The sequence below is a fragment of the Orcinus orca genome, chromosome 1, assembly GCF_937001465.1.
Source record: "Orcinus orca chromosome 1, mOrcOrc1.1, whole genome shotgun sequence".
Lineage (NCBI taxonomy): Eukaryota > Metazoa > Chordata > Mammalia > Artiodactyla > Delphinidae > Orcinus > Orcinus orca.
The window spans coordinates 95,138,609-95,158,312 of NC_064559.1; the positions used below are offsets into that span (position 1 = coordinate 95,138,609).

Genomic DNA, 19,704 nt, shown 5'->3' on the forward strand with positions numbered 1-19,704 from the left:
ACCTGGGGGTTCTAATGACCCTTTAAGGGGTCTGCAAAGTCAAAACTATGTTTATAATAATACTAAGAGGTTACTTGCCTTTTTCACTAGGTTGACACTTGCACTGATGGCATAAAGCAACAGGGGATAAAACTGCTAACTCCAAAGCACAATTTAAGGCAGTGGCACCAAACTGTATGTTTCACCGTTATGTTATGCACTCGCAGTAAGAAATCAAAACCAAAACAAAACCTTGATGAAATAATTTAAAAAATTAATTTTATTAAATTTTGAGCTCAAAATATACATATTTTTAATATTCTGTGTAATGAAATAGGAAGTATGCACTTCTGTACTGAAGTACAAAGGCTGTCTTCATTGAAAGCTGTTACACAATTGAGTTCTGAGCTGAACCAGAACAAGCTACTCTTTTTCTCGGAATACCATTTTTAATTGAAAGAATGACTAAAACATTGGTCATTCAGACTTGGGTATTTCTCAGACATTTTCTCAAGAGTGAACAAAATGAGTCTGTCACTTCAAGGAAAACATCTGACAGTAATTATTGCCAATGATGAAACTCAAGCTTTCAAATGAAAATTAGAATTTTGGGAAAATTTGTATTCATGATCATGATCTTGACAGCTTCCCAGTAAGTAAAGACTTTTCTGAAGATATCGGTGGTGATATTACATTCGATTTTTAAAATATTGTATATAGTGAGATGGTATCAACGTTTGAAAGATCTGTATAACTTTGTGAACAAATATTTTCAACCGACCAATGCATGGGTGAAAGATCTGTTTAAAGTACAAGAAGGACCAATGAATTTTAATGTAACAGAGTAAGAAACACTTGTTGCTATGGTTTCAGATTCCATAATGCAACTCCTGTTTAAGAAACTACCCCTTGTCGAGTTTTCAGGAAGCATCAAAGAAGAATATCTACAATTATATGAAAAGGCTCTTAAAATGCAACTACAAATCTATGAGGCGGGGTTTTCTTCATAAGCTTCCATTGAACTCTCCTTGGAGAGCAGAGATCATGTTAAATTTGTCTTCTTTTTTTCTTATAGAACCTTGCACAGTACTTTGCACATAAATGTCAAATTAAATGAAGGTGCTTCTGTACTGACAAAAATTAGCTGTCTTGTCTGGCTGCGAAAATGTGTGAAACATCTACAGTCATGTCTTTAAGGTTAACAAAAAAATGTTCACCAAATCCAAAAATAGTAAGGGTATACTGGGGGCAATCTTTAGTAAGTTAGGGTTACTTGGGGATCAGTAAAGGAAAGAACTACTTCATACTGTAGGTAATAAACTTGGCTTCTTATTACTGCTAAGAAAAGACAATGGCAGAAAACAAAAAGGAATTTGAAGATGATTTAGAGAAATATATATATATATATATATTCAAGGAGGCCTAAATTCCTACTCTGAGAAGATTTTAAAAATTAATAATTTAGGGCTTCCATGGTGGGGCAGTGGTTAAGAATCGGCCTGACAATGCAGGGAACACGGGTTTGAGCCCTGGTCCGGGAAGATCTCACACGCCACAGAGCAGCTAAGCCCGTGAGCCACAACTACGCTCTGAGCCCGCGCTCTAGAGCCCACATACCACAACTACTGCAGCCCACACGCCTAAAGCCCATGCTCCACAACAAGAGAAGCCCGTGCACTGCAATGAAGAGTAGCCTCCTGCTCGCCGCAACTTAAAAAGCCCGCGCGCAGCAACGAAAACCCAATGCAGCCAAAAATAAATAAATAAAATACATTCTTAAAATTAAAAAAATTAATAATTATATCTACCTGTGTGCTCCTCCCCGATGGTTTCTCCCATTAGCCCCTCAGGGGTAACTACTATCCTGACCTTGGTGTTTCCATTTTTGTGCCTTTTTAAAAAGGTTTATCGTATGTATGAGTGAATGGTTAAGCAATATATTCCTTTGTATAAAGGGCATCACACCATATGGTATCTTCTGGGACTTGTTTTTTGCACTGAATGGTAATATTCCTGATATTCTTTTATGTTGCTGCATTGTAGCTATGGTTCATTTATTCTACTGTTGTATAGTATTCTGTTCTGTGAAGCTAGCACAACTTATCCATTTTTTCATTGGACAACTGAATTGACTCCAAAGTTTTGATTTTACAAATAGTGCTATTATGAACATTATTGTATTTGTCTTCTGGTGTACATGTACTCGGCATATATATCCAGCATGGTATTCTGGGTTATAGGGTATGCAAGTATTCGCCTTTACAAGATAATAGATGTGCTTTGTATCTAATGATTATTTCAGAGATAACATCCAGTGTAGCTGCATTAGGACCTCTGTGGGTTACAGAATCCTAAACTGCACAGGCCATAAACCCAATATAGTATAACAATTCCTCTTTCCCACCCCCTCTCCAACTTCCCCAGGACAGGTAGAGACAGATAAAAGCTCTCTCTCTCTGCCTCTCTGTCTCTCTCTCTTCATTCTTCCAGTTATGTTCTTGCCTTCCTCATCCCTGATGATAACAGATTCTCTCCCTGAGGCTTCCAAGCTCCTGACCAAATCTGGGCCCCCTGGGGAGAATCTGGAGATTTTGCTGATGCCAGACATACCACTCATCCTTTAAGGTTCAGCTTAATTCCCATCTTCTTCAGGATGCCTTCCCTTATTATGCTGACCCAATTCAATTCAATGAAACAAAATTTACAAGAGTTTAAATATGCCTCATTAAACTAGACACCAATGAGTCAATGTAGATCAGAGCGCTCAAGGAGCTCTCAAAGTGTTCACCCTCTAGTGAACAGAAATAAGATAGTAAAAAATTAAAGTGCAGTGTGACGATAGAGGTCCACACAGACACATGGATGACAAGTACAGAAGTGAGACACTTAGTCAGCTGCACCCACTTCTTCCTTTCTTGATCTCGGTTAGCTTTTATTGTGTGGACATGACTTCCTTATTTAGCATGAGCTTGCAGGATGCATTCATGAACATGGTACCATTAGCTGAAATCAATTCCATGTAGAATGGTTATAACATAGTATCTTTGGAGATCCAACATAGTGCACTGGCAGTTAAGCTTCCACTTTGGTCATCCACCAAATGACGTATCTCTGGTCATCATTTCTTGTAACTCCCATTCATACAGTTGTTAATCGATCCTCTCACGCTGCAGTGATATTTGTGGACTTTTACCAATTTCCAGTTTCTTTCTCATCTTTCCACTTGAAGGTGTTAGGAGCCACCATAAAACTGGCATTTTAGAGGGAGCTAGGAACCACCATAAAACTCAAATTTTAACATCCAGCATGATTCTGTTCCTTTATTTCTTTGTCGCATGTCTGGACCGATCACAGGTACATATTTTGTAAATCACTGTGGGTCCAAACTATACACAGAATAAATGGCACAAAGAAAAAGTACACTGGATAACCTCATACCACATGATTTAGGAGAAACGTGGTAGAACGCTCTTTGGCTGAGGTCATGAAATGGTGTGCTAACTCACTGACCAAAACTTCCTGTAGAATCTGGCAGACTCGCTCTCATTGGCTGAGAATATACAATAGCAGTCCAAGCATAGAAAATAAAGTATTACTATGGTACCAAAATAGATTTATGTATATTTTTAAAGAAAAATATTTCAGAGATGGATTAAAACAAATAATTGCTGCTCTGGCATTGTTCTACTCGATCACGTGTTTCTGAGTCCAATAGGATCCTATGGGAAATTTTTATATACCCTGCTTTAATTGTTTAATGGGTAGGAGTATTACCGCCCCTCCATCCCAAATTGTAAACTTTCTATAGACAGAGACACTGTCTTATGGGTATACTTAACATAGCATCAACTTGGGCATGTAGCAGAGGCCGACAAAATACCAGCACGTAATTAATATTTGCTGAATAAGGCTAGGAGGAGAGAATAAGTAGAAGAAGCAAAGGTCCATCCCAGAGTCCAACACCTCCATTAGGCTGGGGTTTCCCAACCTCAGCACTATTGACATTTTGGACCAGATAATCCTTTGTTGTGGAAGGCTGTTCTGTGTATTATAGGATGTTTAGCAGCATCCCCAGCTTCTACTCACTAGACACCAAGAGCACACCCTCCCTGCAATGTAACAATCAAAAATTTCTCCAGACATTGCCAAATGTCCCCTAGGGTGGGGAGGGATTGCCCTTGGTTGAGATTGCTGCATTAAATCTATCATCTCATTGTTTCTCTTTCAATCACCAGATTCTGGTCTGAGCAACAGAAGGCAACTCCTGGTCTAGATAGAGCAGGAATATGTTGTCATGTTCAGGGAGAATATACAATTATAGCTAAACTCTAATTACCACTTTGTACACGTTTATTTATACTCACCTATCCCTGTTACTCTAGCGAAACACTGGGCAGCTTGTAAAACTACTTATGCTTAAGTATGGAACAGAAAGAGGACAACTAGAAAGAGTTGGATTTATTGGGGGTAGTTGAGCAACACAGCAGGTGAATTATTTACTAATGTTTGGCAGGACCCTTTGTGGCCTGAAGCTTCAGGTGGCCAGACAAGTCCCTCAGCTCCATGACCAGGTGACCAAGGATGACCCTCATATCCTGTATTTGTTTGAGGAGAACACGCATCTGGTGATGCAGATGGGGATCTGGGAAGTGCAGAGGAGAAGAGGAGCCCAGATCCTTAGAAGAAGGGGTGGGCGGTGGAGGCAGAGGCCCAGGGGGCTCCGTAGAAGTAGTTTCTGGAGCAGCTGATTTCTGAGGAGCTGGATTCAAGGTGGGGGGTGCAGCAGAGCTGGAGGGACCTGGATTATGGGATAGGAGACACAGACAAGAGTGAAGTCTGACTCTGGCCCTACCCTCATATTCCTGGTCAGTCTTTCTTATTCTCTGAAAATAGCTGTGGGGCCCAATGGCAACAAAATCTTGAGGACTCTGGTCCAAATTTGAATGTGAAGCATGGTTACTTCTGCTTGAAAATCTTGCACAATGAAGCCTCATCATTAGAGGACTATGGATATTAGCCAGTTCTTCCCCTTTCAATCTAATTCCTTACAACATGCATGTGGTAACTGGCCCTAGGTCAACCTCTTATTGTATATGCCATTAGTGTAATTCCTTACCCTTGTGCCAGCCTTCAGTGTTTTGAGGACACCTCTGCTGGCCCCTCGAGTCACCTCCTCTTCAGAATGAGCATCTCCCATTCCTCCCATTATTTTCCTTCTGACATGACCCAAGCGCCCTCACTACCCTGGACACCTCCTCTGGGTATATTTCAGGTCAAATGCAGCCTTCTTAATGGGGACTCCCAGAATTGAATAGGAACTCCAGACTACTTCGTCCTCACAGTAGATACTATATTCCTACAAATGCCCAGAGGTCATGTAGGGAGTGTAAAGTCTATGGGGAAGCAGCTGTGGAGTTGGCTCAGGTCTTCGTTTGATGAGGTATACACCACAGTCTGAGGGAGAAGTTTCCTATTTGTGCTTTCTTCCATCACTAGGGACTCTGGCTTATGGTTCCTGCCTCCCATGTGTCCTTTCTTAACCTGCTTACACTGAACCTTAGCTCAAAAACCCAATTGTCCTATTCCCCCCCTACCCCTGCCTTTTCACACACACCAGTCATATACGCACTAACTCACCCTGCATCCTGATCTCCAGCTTGGGGCTCTGTTTCCAAACTTGGTTGTCCTCAGTGGCTGCTTCACACCAGTAGGACCCAGAGTGTGCCTCTGAAGCAGTAGGGATCTGGAATTCTGAGGAAGGGCCCCTGCTACGCACTGTCCTGCTGTCCTTGTAGAAGGAGAAGAGGAGGTGGGCAGCTGACCTCTGCAGGGGCAGCTTTGTCTGACAGCTCAGGGTTACCGGGCTTCCCTCTTGGGGCTCAGCTGAAGGTGTGGCTCTGAGAACCGGGGCTCGAAACAGTTCTGGGGGAGACATAGGTGAGGAAGAAGAGCTCAGTCATCCTACATTCAGGTGGACCCATGACAGGCAAAGACCCCCAGTCACACTTTCCTTCCCCTATTTCTATCGGGAAGGAGTTCTCTTAGAGAAGTTCCATTTGAAACTTTCAAGTCCTATCTCTCTTCAATAGACAGGACTAGAAAAGATCTAGAGATGGGCAAATCTGACCGTAATGCAGATGCCTAGTCAGTGAACATTGGGAAGCATAGAACTGTAGGACAAAGCAGCAGGAAACATGCTGAACTTGGAGTTGGGCTAAATGACTTGAAAAGGCAATGCTAAGATGCTGCCCCTTTTGAAGCCCAACTTGGACATTTGTCAGCAACATGTTCCTTAACCCTTCAGTGACCTTACCATCTCCAGTGAAAGACATTTCTGGTCCCTCTGTCTCTCCCCACCCGCCTCTGCCACAATGACACGGCCTCTAGCTCTTACCTTGAACTGTGATAGCCACAGGAGATGCCGTTTCTGGGCTCCCAGGACCAGGGCTCCTGAAGATAGCACTGCAGTGGTAGTGCCCGCTGTCTGCCTTTCGCGCCACGGCGATGGAGAATTCCTTGTTAGGTCCAGGGGGACCCAGGGCTGAGCCATCTTGGTAAAAGGTGACCTGGGTCAGTGGCCAGTCTTGCCAGGCCTGGCAGCGCAGAACCAGAGGGTCTCCCTCAAATATAGGCCAGGCTGGACTTTGGAGGATCAGCCAGTCTGCGGTCCAAAGCAAGAGCTGAGTGTGACCCACTGCCTTCCTTGGGAGCTCCCTCAGTGCTGCCCACAACAGACCACTCTAATCTTTCTCTGAGGGGCCAGGTAACTTTCACCACTGGTTGGGAGTATGGAACAATTTCTCTAGGGCCTAGCACAGAGGGCACCCTGGCTTCTTGGGCTGAAGATGGGGCAGATGATATCTCATCCCCTGGCCAGTTTCAGGGGGCACCTTCCTGAGTGGGCTGTGGGGCTGAAAGGAGAACTTTGGGAAATGGGAGAAAGACCTGGCCTGCACTGGTCCGTCCTTCCTGGGACCTCACCGTAGGACACAATCAGATGGAAGGGTTCACTGAAAGTGTAGCCCTTGACCTGGAAGTCGACTTCCCTTGGGTCCGTCAAGTCATCGTCAGTGTGGCAGCTGCCCTCCTGGGTGCTGACAGGTCCTTCGCACTGGAGCGCCTCAAAACCGGCAGCTGAGGAGGGCATGGTCCGAGAAGAACCAGAAAATGATGCTGTGATTGGAGAAAGAGGACAGGAAATTGCTTTCCACAAGAGTTCCTCCCTCTCCTCAGGGAATTATATTTTTTAGAGTGGAATAGGAAGACATCAAAACATTTTTTCCAAGAGACCCATATGGATCTCTCGGAGGGATACAGCTGACTTGATTCGCTGGCTTCCAGGTGCTGTCAGTGAACGGACTGTGGTTTGAAGAAGGGGTGCGGGGGAGAGAATGGTGAACTCACCAGCATGACATCCAGCTGCAGTGCAGGAAGCCAGAGGCCAAAGACAACGAGGACCCCAGAGCAGGCAGACACAGGACAGGAGGGAAAGGGAGATGATCAGATTCTAACATTTGTTGGGTGTTTACCACATACCAGACACTGCCAGCCATGTTCACACCTTATCACACAAATCTTGCAAGATTTCTAGGTATGTGATTTCACTCCCATTTTATAAATCTTAAATGAAACAGGTTTAGAAAAGTCAATTCATTTACCCCAAATTTAAAAATAGAGTAGGGAGTGGAGCAAGAAACTCAGGTATGTCTGAGTCCAAAATCAGTGTTCTTTTTACTTCATTGTTCAGACATGATCTACTTTAGTCTTCAGACCTTCCTTGGGGACTTTCTTCCAAATTTTCATTTCCCCAAATTCACTTGGTTCTTCATCCTTGAATATGTTATCTACAAACTAGCTTTTAGTATCTTCTTCCTTGCTCCCCCTTTCAGGTCTTCCTTTTTCAGCCATCTCTAACTTAATGTCCTCTGTCCCTTGAACTTTCCCTGGCAACGGTAGAGTCCATCCCGTGTCTTTCTGTCTACACCTGAACCTCTACTCTCAGTCTGTACTGGTAACTATGGAACAATTCTTTCTTTGCTTGGGGTTGAATAGAGTTACAGATTTCTCACCACATGTCTCCTCAACCTATCTCTTAGTTCCATGGTTGACCAAGGCAAGGTAAATTTCTCCCATCTCCACGACTGCTTCTTGTCCCTTATAATGCCTCTCTTCCTCTTCTGGCTCCATGGTCATTAACATGTACTCAGTTATTCACTCTGTCCTTTCCTATCCTACTTGCTTTTGTTCCCTTCCACTTCCAAAGGCCCAGGACTCTTCTTTGACCTTGTAACCTCCCTTAGCAAGGCCCCTCTCTACTTCCTAATTCTCATTAAATAGTACCAAGTACTTTCTTTAGATCCTCTCTCAGCTCCCTTCACCACTCTGCTACCCATTTTCAGTTCCTCCACTGTCACTCAACTAGACTCAGCCTCCTGTCTTTTTCTAAAATAAAATACTGTTGGGCTATCAGGCACTTTCACTCAATAAACTATGTAGTAGTTGTTATTATTCTCGTTTTATGGATAGGAAAACCAAATTCAGAAATATGAAAAGTGACTTTTTCAAAGTGGCATAGAGCTGGTAACTAAAAGAAGAGGGGCTTGAAAACAGAGCATCTGATTCCATGTCTAGAGTTCTCACAACAATACCACTGCTGTATCTTAATACAGTCACCCAGTCCTGTCTCTATGAGTTCAATAAAACAACTCTTGTGCAGGGATAAAGCAGGTGCTGAGAATTCAAAGATAAATAAGAGAAAGTTAAAAAACAAACAAAAAGGCATTGTCCCTGCCTACAAATAACTCTCAGTTCAGTGGATGCACAGGCATGGGAAGAGATTGTTTCAGCACAAGGAAGAAAGTAATATGAAAGAATTATCACAGGTAGCCATCAAAGCAGAGAGGAGGGTTCAAGGAAGATTTCCTGGTAAAGATGCCACCTAAGCTGAGTCTTTAGGGATGCCAAGAGTCTGTAAGTGAGAGAGGAATAGGGAGCAATGGGGAGAGCTCATTTCAGGCAGAGGTAGCAGTATGAGCAAAACTTTGGAGATAGGTAAGGGTCTGGTGTGTGAATATAAGCAAGTTGGGATTTATTAGAGAATAAATTGCAAGGCTCAAAGGGTGAGAGAAGAAGCTGAAAAGTTTTAAAAGATGCCAAGTTACGGTGGACCCTTAATGCCATGATAAGTATCTTAGGCTAGCAGACTTGGATTTTAGAAATCACTCTGGCTGCAGAGTGCAGAATGTATTTCAAGGACACAAGGCTGAGATATGAAGATTAGTTAGGAAGCTGTTGGTCTAGCCCAAGACAGAAATGATGAGGGCTTGTCCTAGGATACCGTTAGTTATGTTTCAGGGAAGAGACGGGCTCTAAGACCAACTTAGAAGGTAGACATTGCCAAACTTGATAATTGATCATGTGTAGAGGATGAAGGAGAAGGAGGAATCTAGGTTGTCTCCCAAGTTTTTGACCAGGATATCAGGGTGGATACCATTAACTGAGATCAGAAATAGTGAAAGATGAAATTAGGAGAATTCCCTTGTGGCCTAGTGGTTAGGATTCTGGGCTTTCACTGCCATGGCCTGGAGTTCAATCCCTGGTCAGGGAACTGAGATCCCACAAGCCCGCAAGCAGTGTGGCACAGCCAAAAAGAAGATGAAATTAGGAGAGGGAGGGACCAAGAGGACAGAGCTCTGGTCATATTGTGCTGAGATACCTTGAAACATACAGGTAGCTATGTCTTGTGCAAAGCTTGGTGTTTGAATGTGAAACTCAAAAGCATGATTAGGGTTGGAGATATGACTTAGACCTCTTAATTATAGAGTTGTAGTGGTAAAAATTATACAGACAAATAGCTTACTAAGGAGACTGTAAATTAAAAAGTAGGGAGGCAAGGATACAACTGTAGAAAACACCAGTCTTTAAGAGAAAGAGGGACTTCCCTGGTGGCGCAGCAGTTAAGAATCCGCCTGCCAATTCAGGCGGCATGTGTTCAAGTCCTGGTCCGGGAAGATCCCACATGCCGCGGAGCAACGAAGCCTGTGCACCACAACTACTGAGGCTGCATGCCACAACTACTGAAGCCCGTGCACCTAGAGCCCACACTTCACAACAAGAGAAACCACCGCAATGAGAAGCCCACGCGCCAGAATGAGTAGCCCTTGCTCACCACAACTAGAGAAAGCCCATGCACAACAACGAAGACCCAATGCAGCCAAAAAAAAAAAAAATTAAATTAATTAATTAATTAAAATAAATAAATAAAATAAAATTTTTTTTAGAGAAAGAGAAAGAGAAGCCACCAAAGGGACCAAGCGAGACACATGGAGTACAGGGAGAAGCCAGGGGAGTAGAGATTGCCGAGGAAGAATAACTGATCAACAGTGCCCAATACAGAGAAGCCCAGCAGGATAAGATTTTAAAAATGTGCAGTGTTGGGCTTCCCTGGTGGCGCAGTGGTTGAGAGTCTGCCTGCCGATGCAGGGGACACAGGTTCGTGCCCCGGCCCGGGAAGATACCACATGCCGTGGAGCGGCTGGGCCCGTGAGCCATGGCCGCTGAGCCTGAGCGTCCGGAGCCTGTGTTCTGCAACGGGAGAGGCCACAACAGTGAGAGGCCCGCGTACCGCAAAAAAAAAAAAAAAAAGTGCAGTGTCAGTATAAAGGTCATAGCACCCTGACCAAAACTTCCAGTGGAAGTTTCCAGTGGCAGCCAGACTGCAAGCATTGAGGAGTGAGTGAAAAGTGGGGAAGTGGAGAAAGCAAGTTCAGACTACTCTTTCAAGAAATTTATCTGAGAAAAGGAAGAAAAGAACTGAGATGGTAGCTAAAGAAGACATCATAGTCAAGGGGACGTTTAGGATGGAAAAAGTTTGAAGATTTTTATATTCAGAAAGAGCCATTCAGTCCTGCACACCAAACTTGCTTATACTAGCCTTCTTATCCCACCTGAACACGGCTTCTTTGGAGGGCTGAAGTTAGTCCCTGCTTCTTTCCTTTGGGTCTTTTCCCCAAAGTCAGGAATATCTCCATTTCCACACATTCAAAGATTTTACTTACCCAGTAGCATCTGGGCTGCCCAGAGCATAGCAGGAGAAAAGTAGAAGACCCCAGCCATGAGGACACAGCCCAGCTTCATGGTGACTGTGTTTAGGTCCCCTGCAGCTTCTAACACACTGATTTTCTTCAACACGATACCTCTCAAATTAGAAAAGAGGAAGTAAATCTAACTGTCTGATCTCCTTTCATAGGGGACCTATTTTAAAATTTTATTTATTTGTTTATTTATTTATTTATTTTTGGCTCTGCCAGGTCTTAGTTGTGGTGCGCGGGCTTCTCTCTAGTTGTAGCGCGCAGTCTCCAGAGTGCGTGGGCTCGGTAGTTGCGACGCACGGGCTTAGTTGCCCCGAGGCATGGGGGATCTTAGTTCCCCAACCAGGGAACAGACCCTGCATCCCCTGCATTAGAAGGTGGATTCTTAACCACTGGACCACCAGGGAAGTCCCTGCGGCCTATTTTCAACTTTGCAATCAGCTTTCATTCTTCAGATTAACCAGGTGGGTTCCAGCATCAATAGCACACTTAGGGTTGTGGATGAAATGATAGCCCTCTCAATTGTTCAAAAATTCCCCCATAGAGTTCAGAGACCTTCCAAAGCACACAATTGTCTGATACCCACCAGCCTTCACAAACTCTGGAAAAGGTCAGTACAACAATCATCCATTTCACTGATGAAATAACTGGGGACAGGAGGCAGGAAATTGCTTGAAAGCTACCCAGAAAGTCACAGGGAGAGCAATGGTGAGAATTCAAGTGTCCTACCCTGTCCTGCTCCAAGCCTTACATGTTTCTAGTAACCAGACTACAGCAGGACAGAACGGGGAAGAAGATTGGTAATGGCACCGAATTAGATATCAGATTAGTCCCCTGGTATAATCCTACCATCCAAAGCCCACACAAATTTGTACATAAATTTTTCTAGACTCATACCTCAACTCTCTGTTTCTACAGTATGACTAAGGCTATTCAGTCTCAGTGGAAATCTGAGTACAAGGCAGAGAGAGTCCCCTGGGAAAGAGCAGAGGGGAAAAAGAAAGTCGATTTCCAGAGGACCTAGCAGTAAGCCCAGGCCTCAGGCTCATGACCAAAGTACAAACCACTGATCCTGAAGAAATTAGAGACAGAAGGCATCCGATAGCTTGAGAAACCTGAGGAGGGTCAGGAATAGGGGCAATAGGGAGGCCACAGCATCTCTCTTCAGTTCCAGGGTGCCTTATGGGAATCATTGTCCCTGCCTCCGAACGTTTGCTGTTTGACTGAGGTCTCCTCAATAGCAGGGCCCATGCCCTTTTTCACAGGGACCACACTCCTCTTCCCTCCCCATCATAATACCCACCAGGCCCTCAGATGGTTACTTGGGGATGAAGTGAGCCATCATAAACGGGGGAAGGCAGTCCTGCCTGAAGGCAGAAGGAGGGCCAGCGTGACCCTTCAACCGTGCAAAAACCACACGTCAGAACAGACATGTTAGCAACGGAGGCATCAGAGAGTGGATACTTCTCGATCTAAAATAAGAATTTAGAATAAATTTTCCATTATCTGAGAGACAAATGTTTTTGTGCAGGTGGCCCCGGGGAATCTGGTGAGAGTAGGGGTTGAATATGGGTGTGAGGGGAGGCAGTGAGGCAGTAAGCCTTGCAGGTGATGTGATGTGATGTAAAAGAACCAGCAGCCTCAGAAGAGGAAGAGAAGTCCGGGCCAGACCTAATGAAAATTAAGAAAATGAAATGTGTTTAGATGGACCTCCACCCCCAGCACTCGCCAAAATATAGACTCTTAGAATTAGGTCTTTAAGGGGCTTGCAAACTAACCCCAGAAATCTTTTCCTTCTCATGCCACCCCTTCTCCTTAACTGTCCCTACCATTGAGTCGTACCTGAATAGAGGCTCTCATCTCTACATACCGTCCTGCATCAACTCTCACAGGATCCTACTCTCAAAATGGAAAGCAAGAAGGTCTCTGAACATACGGAATGAAACTCTCATGTTCTTTACACTGAAATTTCTCCTAAGCTTTTAGAAAATTTTACTCACTTGAAGCTTGATCCATGAGCTATTTAGAACAGATGTGATTCACTTGGAAAAGAGCAACACTGGGTCTGTTACATGCTTATGGAGTCCAACCTCAGTTTCTTGAGTTAGTTCTGGCATCAAGATCACCCCAGAATTTTCACAGGGCAATGGGGCAAGTCCCCGTCCTCATCCCATCCCAATACCAATTAGACCTTTGATATCATCCCCAACTGCTCCTGGCTTGTCACAAGTGGGCTGATGTTTATTTTGTCTTTATTTTTATTTTTTTAAATTTTTTATTTTTTTTGTGGTACACTGGCCTCACTGTTGTGGCCTCTCCCGTTGCAGAGCACAGGCTCCAGACATGCAGGCTCAGCGGCCATGGCTCATGGGCCCAGCCGCTCTGCGGCATGTGGGATCTTCCCAGACCAGGGCACGAACCTGTGTCCCCTGCATCGGCAGGCAGACTCTCAACCATTGCACCACCAGGGAAGCCCTATTTTTTCTTTATTTTTAATTGGGTAGATAAAAGATATTTATAAAAGATGTGAAGGTATAAAGAATAATGATGCAAGGCAGACTTTTGCACCCTCGCCCAGTTGAGGAAATAGAGTATTACCATTATCCTTGAAGTACTGTGTGGGTCTCTTCTGATTTCATCCTCTTCCTTCCCTGTGACAATCAACCACAATCCTGATCTTGCATTTACCACTCCCTTTATTTTATTTATTTTTGCTTTTTAAATTTTATTTATTTTTAAAATTGAAGTATAGTTGATTTACAATGTTATGTTCATTTTCTGATGTACAGCAAAGTATCACTCCCTTTATTTTACAGTTGTAATAAATATAATTTTGCACTATAAACTTTAGTAAATTGAATAATATTGTATTTATTGTTCTGAACCTTACTTTCTTCTCTCTTTTCTGTGAATTTCTTTATTAGCCTTTTGGTGGGGACAAAAAGTTCTTAATTCCTTTTCTGGCACACTTTAGGTCAGATGTGTGTGTGCATGTGTGTGTGTGCATGTGTGTGGGTGTTTCATGTTTGAAAACTGTTTTTTAAGAGTAGTTTTAGATTCACCCCAAAACTGAGGGGAAGGGACAGAGAGTTCCCACATCCCTCCTGCCCGCACACATGCACAGCCTCCCTCTTTATTGCCAGCTCCCACCAGAATTGGTACCTTTGTTAAAACTGATAAACCTAGTACATCATAATCACCCAAAGTCCACAGTTTACATTAGGGTGCATTCTTGGGCTTGTACGTTCTATGGGTTTAGACAAATGTATCCATAATTATAGTATCATATAGAGTATTTTCACTGCCCTACAAATCCTCTGGGCTCTGTGCTCTGCCTATTCATCCATCTACTTCCCCAACCCCTGGAAACCACTAATCTTTTTACCGTCTCCATAGTTTTGCCTCTTCCAGAATGCCATACAGTTGAAATCATACACTGTGTAGCCCTTTCAGATTGACTTCTTTCACTTAGCAATATGCACTTGTTTCCTCCATTTCTTTTCATGGCTTGATAGCTGATTTCTTTTTAGCCCGAAATAAAATTCCAGGGACTTCCCTGGTGGTCCAGTTGTAAAGAATCCGCCTTACAATGCAGGGGACACAGGTCTGATCCCTGGTCAGGGAACTAAGATCCCGCATGCTGCAGGGAAATTAAGCCCGCGTGCCACAACCACTGAGCTCACTCCCCTCAACTAGAGCCTGTGTGCAGCAAACTACAGAGCCCACCCGCTCTGGAGCCTGCACGCCACAACTAGAGAAGAGAAAACCCGCACGACACAACTAGAGAGAAACCCACGCGCCACAACGAAGAGCCCGCGCACCTTAATGAAAGATCCTGCATGCCTCCCTTCCACGTGCCGCAACTGAGACCGGACACAGCCAAAAATAAATTAAAAAATTAATTTTAATAAATAAAGCTTAAAAAAGAAAAGATTCCACTGTCTAGATATACCACAGTTTATTTTTCCATTCACCTACTGAAGGACATCTTGGTTGCTTCCAAGGATTGGCAATTATTAATAAAGCTGATATAAACATCCATGTACTAATGATGCAGAGCATCTTTTCATGTATTTATTTACTAACTGTATATATTCTCTTTTTTTTCCCTGTCTAACTGTATATATTCTTTAATGAAGCATTCATTCAAACCTTTTGCCCATGTTTTAAAGTTGGGTTGTTTGTTTTCTTATTATTGAGTTGTAACAGTTTGGGTTTTTTTTATTCTAGATATATGTCCTTCATCAGGCAATAAGTTTTAGAAATATTTTCTCCCAATCTGACTTGTCATTTTATTTTATCATTGTCTTTCTTTTTGGAGGGGTATCATCCAAATAATTTGTGTATGTGTGTTTGTGGGGTTTGTGTGTGTGAGGTCCAGTATTTCTTTTCTTTTTCTTTTTTTAAAATTTATTATTGAAGTATAATTGACCTACAACACTATGTTAGTTCCAGGTGCACAACACAGTGAGTTGATATTTCTATGTGCTACCAAATGATCACCACTCATTGTCTTTTGAAAAGCAGACATTTAAAATTTTTATAAAGTCCAATTTATCAGTTTCTCTTTTACAGAATAATTTTTTTCTTTTATATATAGTTTTTTAATCATATTTAATAAATCTCTGCCAAACCTAAGGTCATTAAGATTTTTTGCTGTTTTCTTCTAGTTTTATAGGCTTAGTGCTTACATTTAAATATAGGATCCATTTTAAGTAAATTTTTTATTTATAGTGTGAAATGAGGGTTGAGGTTTAATTTTTACATATGGCTATCAATTGTTCCAGCACCATTGTTGAAAAGATTATACTTTCCTCATTGAATTGCCTTGGCATCTTTATCAAAAATAAATCGGCCAAATGTTTGTGATCGTACGTCTGCACTCTAACTTTGTTCTTTTTTTCAAACTTTCAAAAGCTATTGCATATAAATTTTGCATTTCCATACAAACATTCTTGCACTTCCATATAAAATTTAAAAACAGCATGTCAACTTAAAAAAAAAGGGGGGGACTTCCCTGGTGGTGCAGTGGTTAAGAATCCGCCTGCCAACTCAGGGAACGCGGGTTCGAGCCCTGGTCCAGGAATCCCACATGCCGCAGAGCAACTAAGCCCATGAGCCACAACTACTGGGCCCACGAGCCACAACTACTGAAGCCCAAGCACCCAGAGCCCGTGCTCTGCAACAAGAGAAGCCACCGCAATGAAGAGTAGCCCCTGCTCGCGGCAACTACAGAAAGCCCGCGTGCAGCAACGAAGACCCAACGTAGCCAAAAATAAATAAATTTATTTCTTAAAAAAACCTGCTGGGACTTCGATTCCATAGATCAACTTGGAGAGAATTGACATCTTAACAATTCCAAGTCTTCTGATCCACGAGCACAGCATGCTCCCCATTTAAGTCTTCCTAAATTTCTCTTAGCAGTTTTTAGTATATATATATATCTTGCACATCTTTTGTCAAATGTATCCCTAAATATGGCATATTCTTCATGCTATTGTAAATGGTACTTCAAAAAATAAATTTCTGATTGTTCATTGTTGTTATATAGAAATACTAAACGGTTTTGTATATTGACTTTGTAACCTTGCCGAACTCACTCATTAGTTATAGGAGTTTTAAAATATAGATCCTTTGGGATTTTCTACATAGATCATTGGGTCATTTTCAAATACGGAAAATTTTATTTCTTCCTTTCCACCTGTGCATTTAAATTTTTTCTTTTATTGCCTTATCTCACTAGCTAGAACTTCCAGGACTATGCTGAATCAGAGTAGTAAGAGCAGACATCTTCACCTTGTTTCTGATCTTGGGGAGAAAGGATGCAGTCTTTCACTATTAATGACGATAGATGTAAGTTTTTTATATATGCCCTTTATCAGGTTAAGGAAGTTTCCTTCTGTTCCCACTTATTATTTTTATTTTTTAAATTTATTATTATTATTATTTTTTGCGGTACGCGGGCCTCTCACTGTTGTGGCCTCTCCCGTTGCGGAGCACAGGCTCCGGACACGCAGGCTCAGTGGCCATAGCTCACGGGCCCAGCCGCTCCGCGGCATGTGGGATCTTCCCGATCCGGGGCACGAACCCGTGTCCCCTGCATCGGCAGGCGGACTCTCAACCACTGCGCCACCAGGGAAGCCCCCCACTTATTATTTTTAAAAAACAATTAATGGGTGTTGAATTCTATCAAATGCTTTTTCTGCATCTATTGAAATGATGATTTTTTTTTTGCTCTATTAATATAGTGAATTACATTAACTGCTTTTCAAATATAAAACCAACCTTGCATTGGTCAAGATAGCCTGTCCTTTTTTATACTGTTGGGCTTGCTAAAATTTGGTTTAACCTTTTTTGCATCTATGATCATGAGAAACATTGGTCTCTAGGTTTCTTTTCTTATAATGTCTTTGCCTGGATGTCTGAGTTGAGAAGTGTTCTTTCCTCTTATTTTCTGGAAGACTTTGTGTAAAATTAGTATTATTTATTCCTTAAATGTTTGTGAGAATTCACCAGTGAAGCCATCTGAAACTCGAGGTTTTTATGTGGGAAAGTTTTGATAATAATTTCAATTTCTTTAATAGATATAGGGCTATTGAGGTTATCTATTTCTCCTTGAATAAACTTGGATAGTTTTTGTACATCCAGGAATTTGTCCATTTTGTCTAAGTTATCAAATTTATTGGCATAAAGTTTTATTGTCCTTTTACTGTCTATAGCAACACTGTAGCTACTGAGTGCTTGGATGACTATTTGCAAAGCTATAGGATCTATAATAGTGCCACCCGTCTTATTCCTAAGATATGAAAAGGTATTGCAGTACACTAAGTTACTCCTCACGTCTTGACTTAGCTTGTTTTTATATTTCTTCCAAGAGAAAGAAGGAACAAAGGAAGGGAGGGGAGAAATGAGAGAGAGAGGGAGGGGGGAAAAAGGGAGGAAGGGGAAGGAAAAAAGAAAGAATACACTCAGGTCCAGTTTCAGGTTGCTCAGGTAGAAGCTGGACATCTCCAGACATGCCAGATATGAATTGACATACCCCTCTTTGGATGCGTGTTTCACCTACAATTAGAGGTGTTTTTTTTTATCATTTATTTATTTATTTTTGGCTGCGTTGGGTCTTCATTGCTGCACACGGGCTTTCTGTAGTTGCGGTGAGCAGGGGCTACTCTTCGTTGCAGTAGGCAGGCTTCTCATTGCGGTGGCTTCTCTTGTTGCGGAGCACGGGCTCTAGGCGTGCGAGCTTCAGTAGTTGTGGCACGTGGGCTCAGTAGTTGTGGCTCGTGGGCTCTAGAGCACAGGCTCAGTCGTTGTGGTGCATGGGCTTAGTTGCTCCATGGCACGTGGGATCTTCCTGGACCAGGAATCGAACCCGTGTCTCCTGCATTGGGAGGTGGATTCTTAACCGCCGCACAACCAGGGAAGTCCACAATTAGAGTTTTAGAACACACATTCAGAAAGCATGTACAAAGGTGCTCTGAGCTCCCTGATGCACGAGACCTCTCACGCTATTGTTTCTCTTCCAGGAAGCAGTTCCCTGTTCCCAAATAAAGCCAACTCCTTACCTCCAGGAGACCAGAAGTATGAGGAAACTCACCCTGCTGCCAGATGGACCTCATTTTCATAAAGAAAACTCACATATTCCTGGAAGATAGTGCTCGGAACTATTCCTTTAACCTGATTGCTGGCAGCAAATAAATGAATTAAGAGTATTTCAGAGGATAGTGCCCTGGGCTCTTTCTCCTTGAGAAAGTGAAACTGCTTGAGGTTCTTGGACCACAGAGGATTAAACAATATATTTGTGTGCATTTTTTCTTACTCTCTTTGTTATTTATTTATTTTTGGCTGCGTTGTGTCCTTGTTGCTGCGCGTGGGCTTTCTCTAGTTGTGGCGAGCGGGAGCTACTCTTTGTTGCGGTGCACAGGCTTCTCATTGAAGTGGCTTCTCTTGTTGCAGAACATGGGTTCTAGGCACACAGGCTTCAGTAGTTGTGGCTCACTGGCTCTAGAGCGCAGGCTCAGTAGTTGTGGCGCACAGGCTTAGTTGCTCCACAGCATGTGGGGTCTTCCCGGACCAGGGCTTGAACCCGGGTCTTCTGAACTGGCAGGCGGATTCTTAACCACTGCACCACCAGGGAAGTCCCTTACTCTCTTTGTGATAGCTCTGCAGATTGATTCAGCAAAACAGAGTTATTCTGAGCCGGCAAGAGGTACATCACAGAAGCAAGCAGGCTCTTGCTGGTGCCCAAAATGATGGTCTATCTGCCTTCCCTTTGCTGCTTTATTGGGGCCTGTCAGCACAGACCACAGCCTTCAGCTTTCAGCTCCACATGGACTTATTATTCAGCTCCACATGGACTTATTATTAATGTAATTTGTTAATTAATTGAAATAAGTCTCTCAATGTCTTCGTTGAAGGAGACTATCTAGCAGAACCATAGGCTTCTTTCTCCCGACTCATGACTGAGAAAGTGCAAGTGTCAATAACTGTCTCTTCTTTGACAGAGCAATTTTATAAGTATTGATTCTGTGCAGGAATACAGAGATGTCAATTACATGATTGCCCAAGTAACAAATTATGAAATAAGATAACCAAATAGAATTATGCATTTCAGATCTTCTGATATTCTTATCAA

The 19,704-nt window shown here is 42.8% G+C and overlaps 1 protein-coding gene across 2 annotated transcripts; it reads right to left on the reverse strand.

Annotated features, from left to right (window-relative positions):
* Positions 1–236: 236 nt before the first annotated feature.
* Positions 237–11,258, reverse strand: FCRLA (Fc receptor like A). 2 transcript variants are annotated; one of them, XM_033409798.2, is made up of 6 exons: positions 11,037–11,258; positions 7,384–7,398; positions 6,961–7,113; positions 6,374–6,640; positions 5,617–5,901; positions 237–4,777 (listed from the first exon to the last, which is right to left on the reverse strand). In XM_033409798.2, the coding sequence occupies exons 1-6, from the start codon at positions 11,113–11,115 to the stop codon at positions 4,479–4,481; spliced, it is 1,098 nt and encodes a 365-aa protein (XP_033265689.1). In that variant the 5' UTR covers positions 11,116–11,258; the 3' UTR covers positions 237–4,478. The 2 variants fall into 2 exon arrangements, with proteins under 2 accessions (XP_033265689.1, XP_033265688.1); XM_033409797.2 differs by having other exon boundaries at positions 6,961–7,152.
* Between the last annotated feature and the right edge of the window lie 8,446 nt (positions 11,259–19,704).

Bases quoted from the DNA above. Each gene is read 5' to 3' on its own strand.
- FCRLA (XM_033409797.2), bottom strand. From the start codon at position 11,115: ATGAAGCTGGGCTGTGTCCTCATGGCTGGGGTCTTCTACTTTTCTCCT. The intron at 6,641-6,960 runs GTGAGGTCCCAG...TTTGGACCGCAG, and splicing joins CCATCTGATTGTGTCCTACG to ACTGGCTGATCCTCCAAAGT. The intron at 4,778-5,616 runs GTGAGTTAGTGC...CCCATAATCCAG, and splicing joins GCTGGAGATCAGGATGCAGG to GTCCCTCCAGCTCTGCTGCA.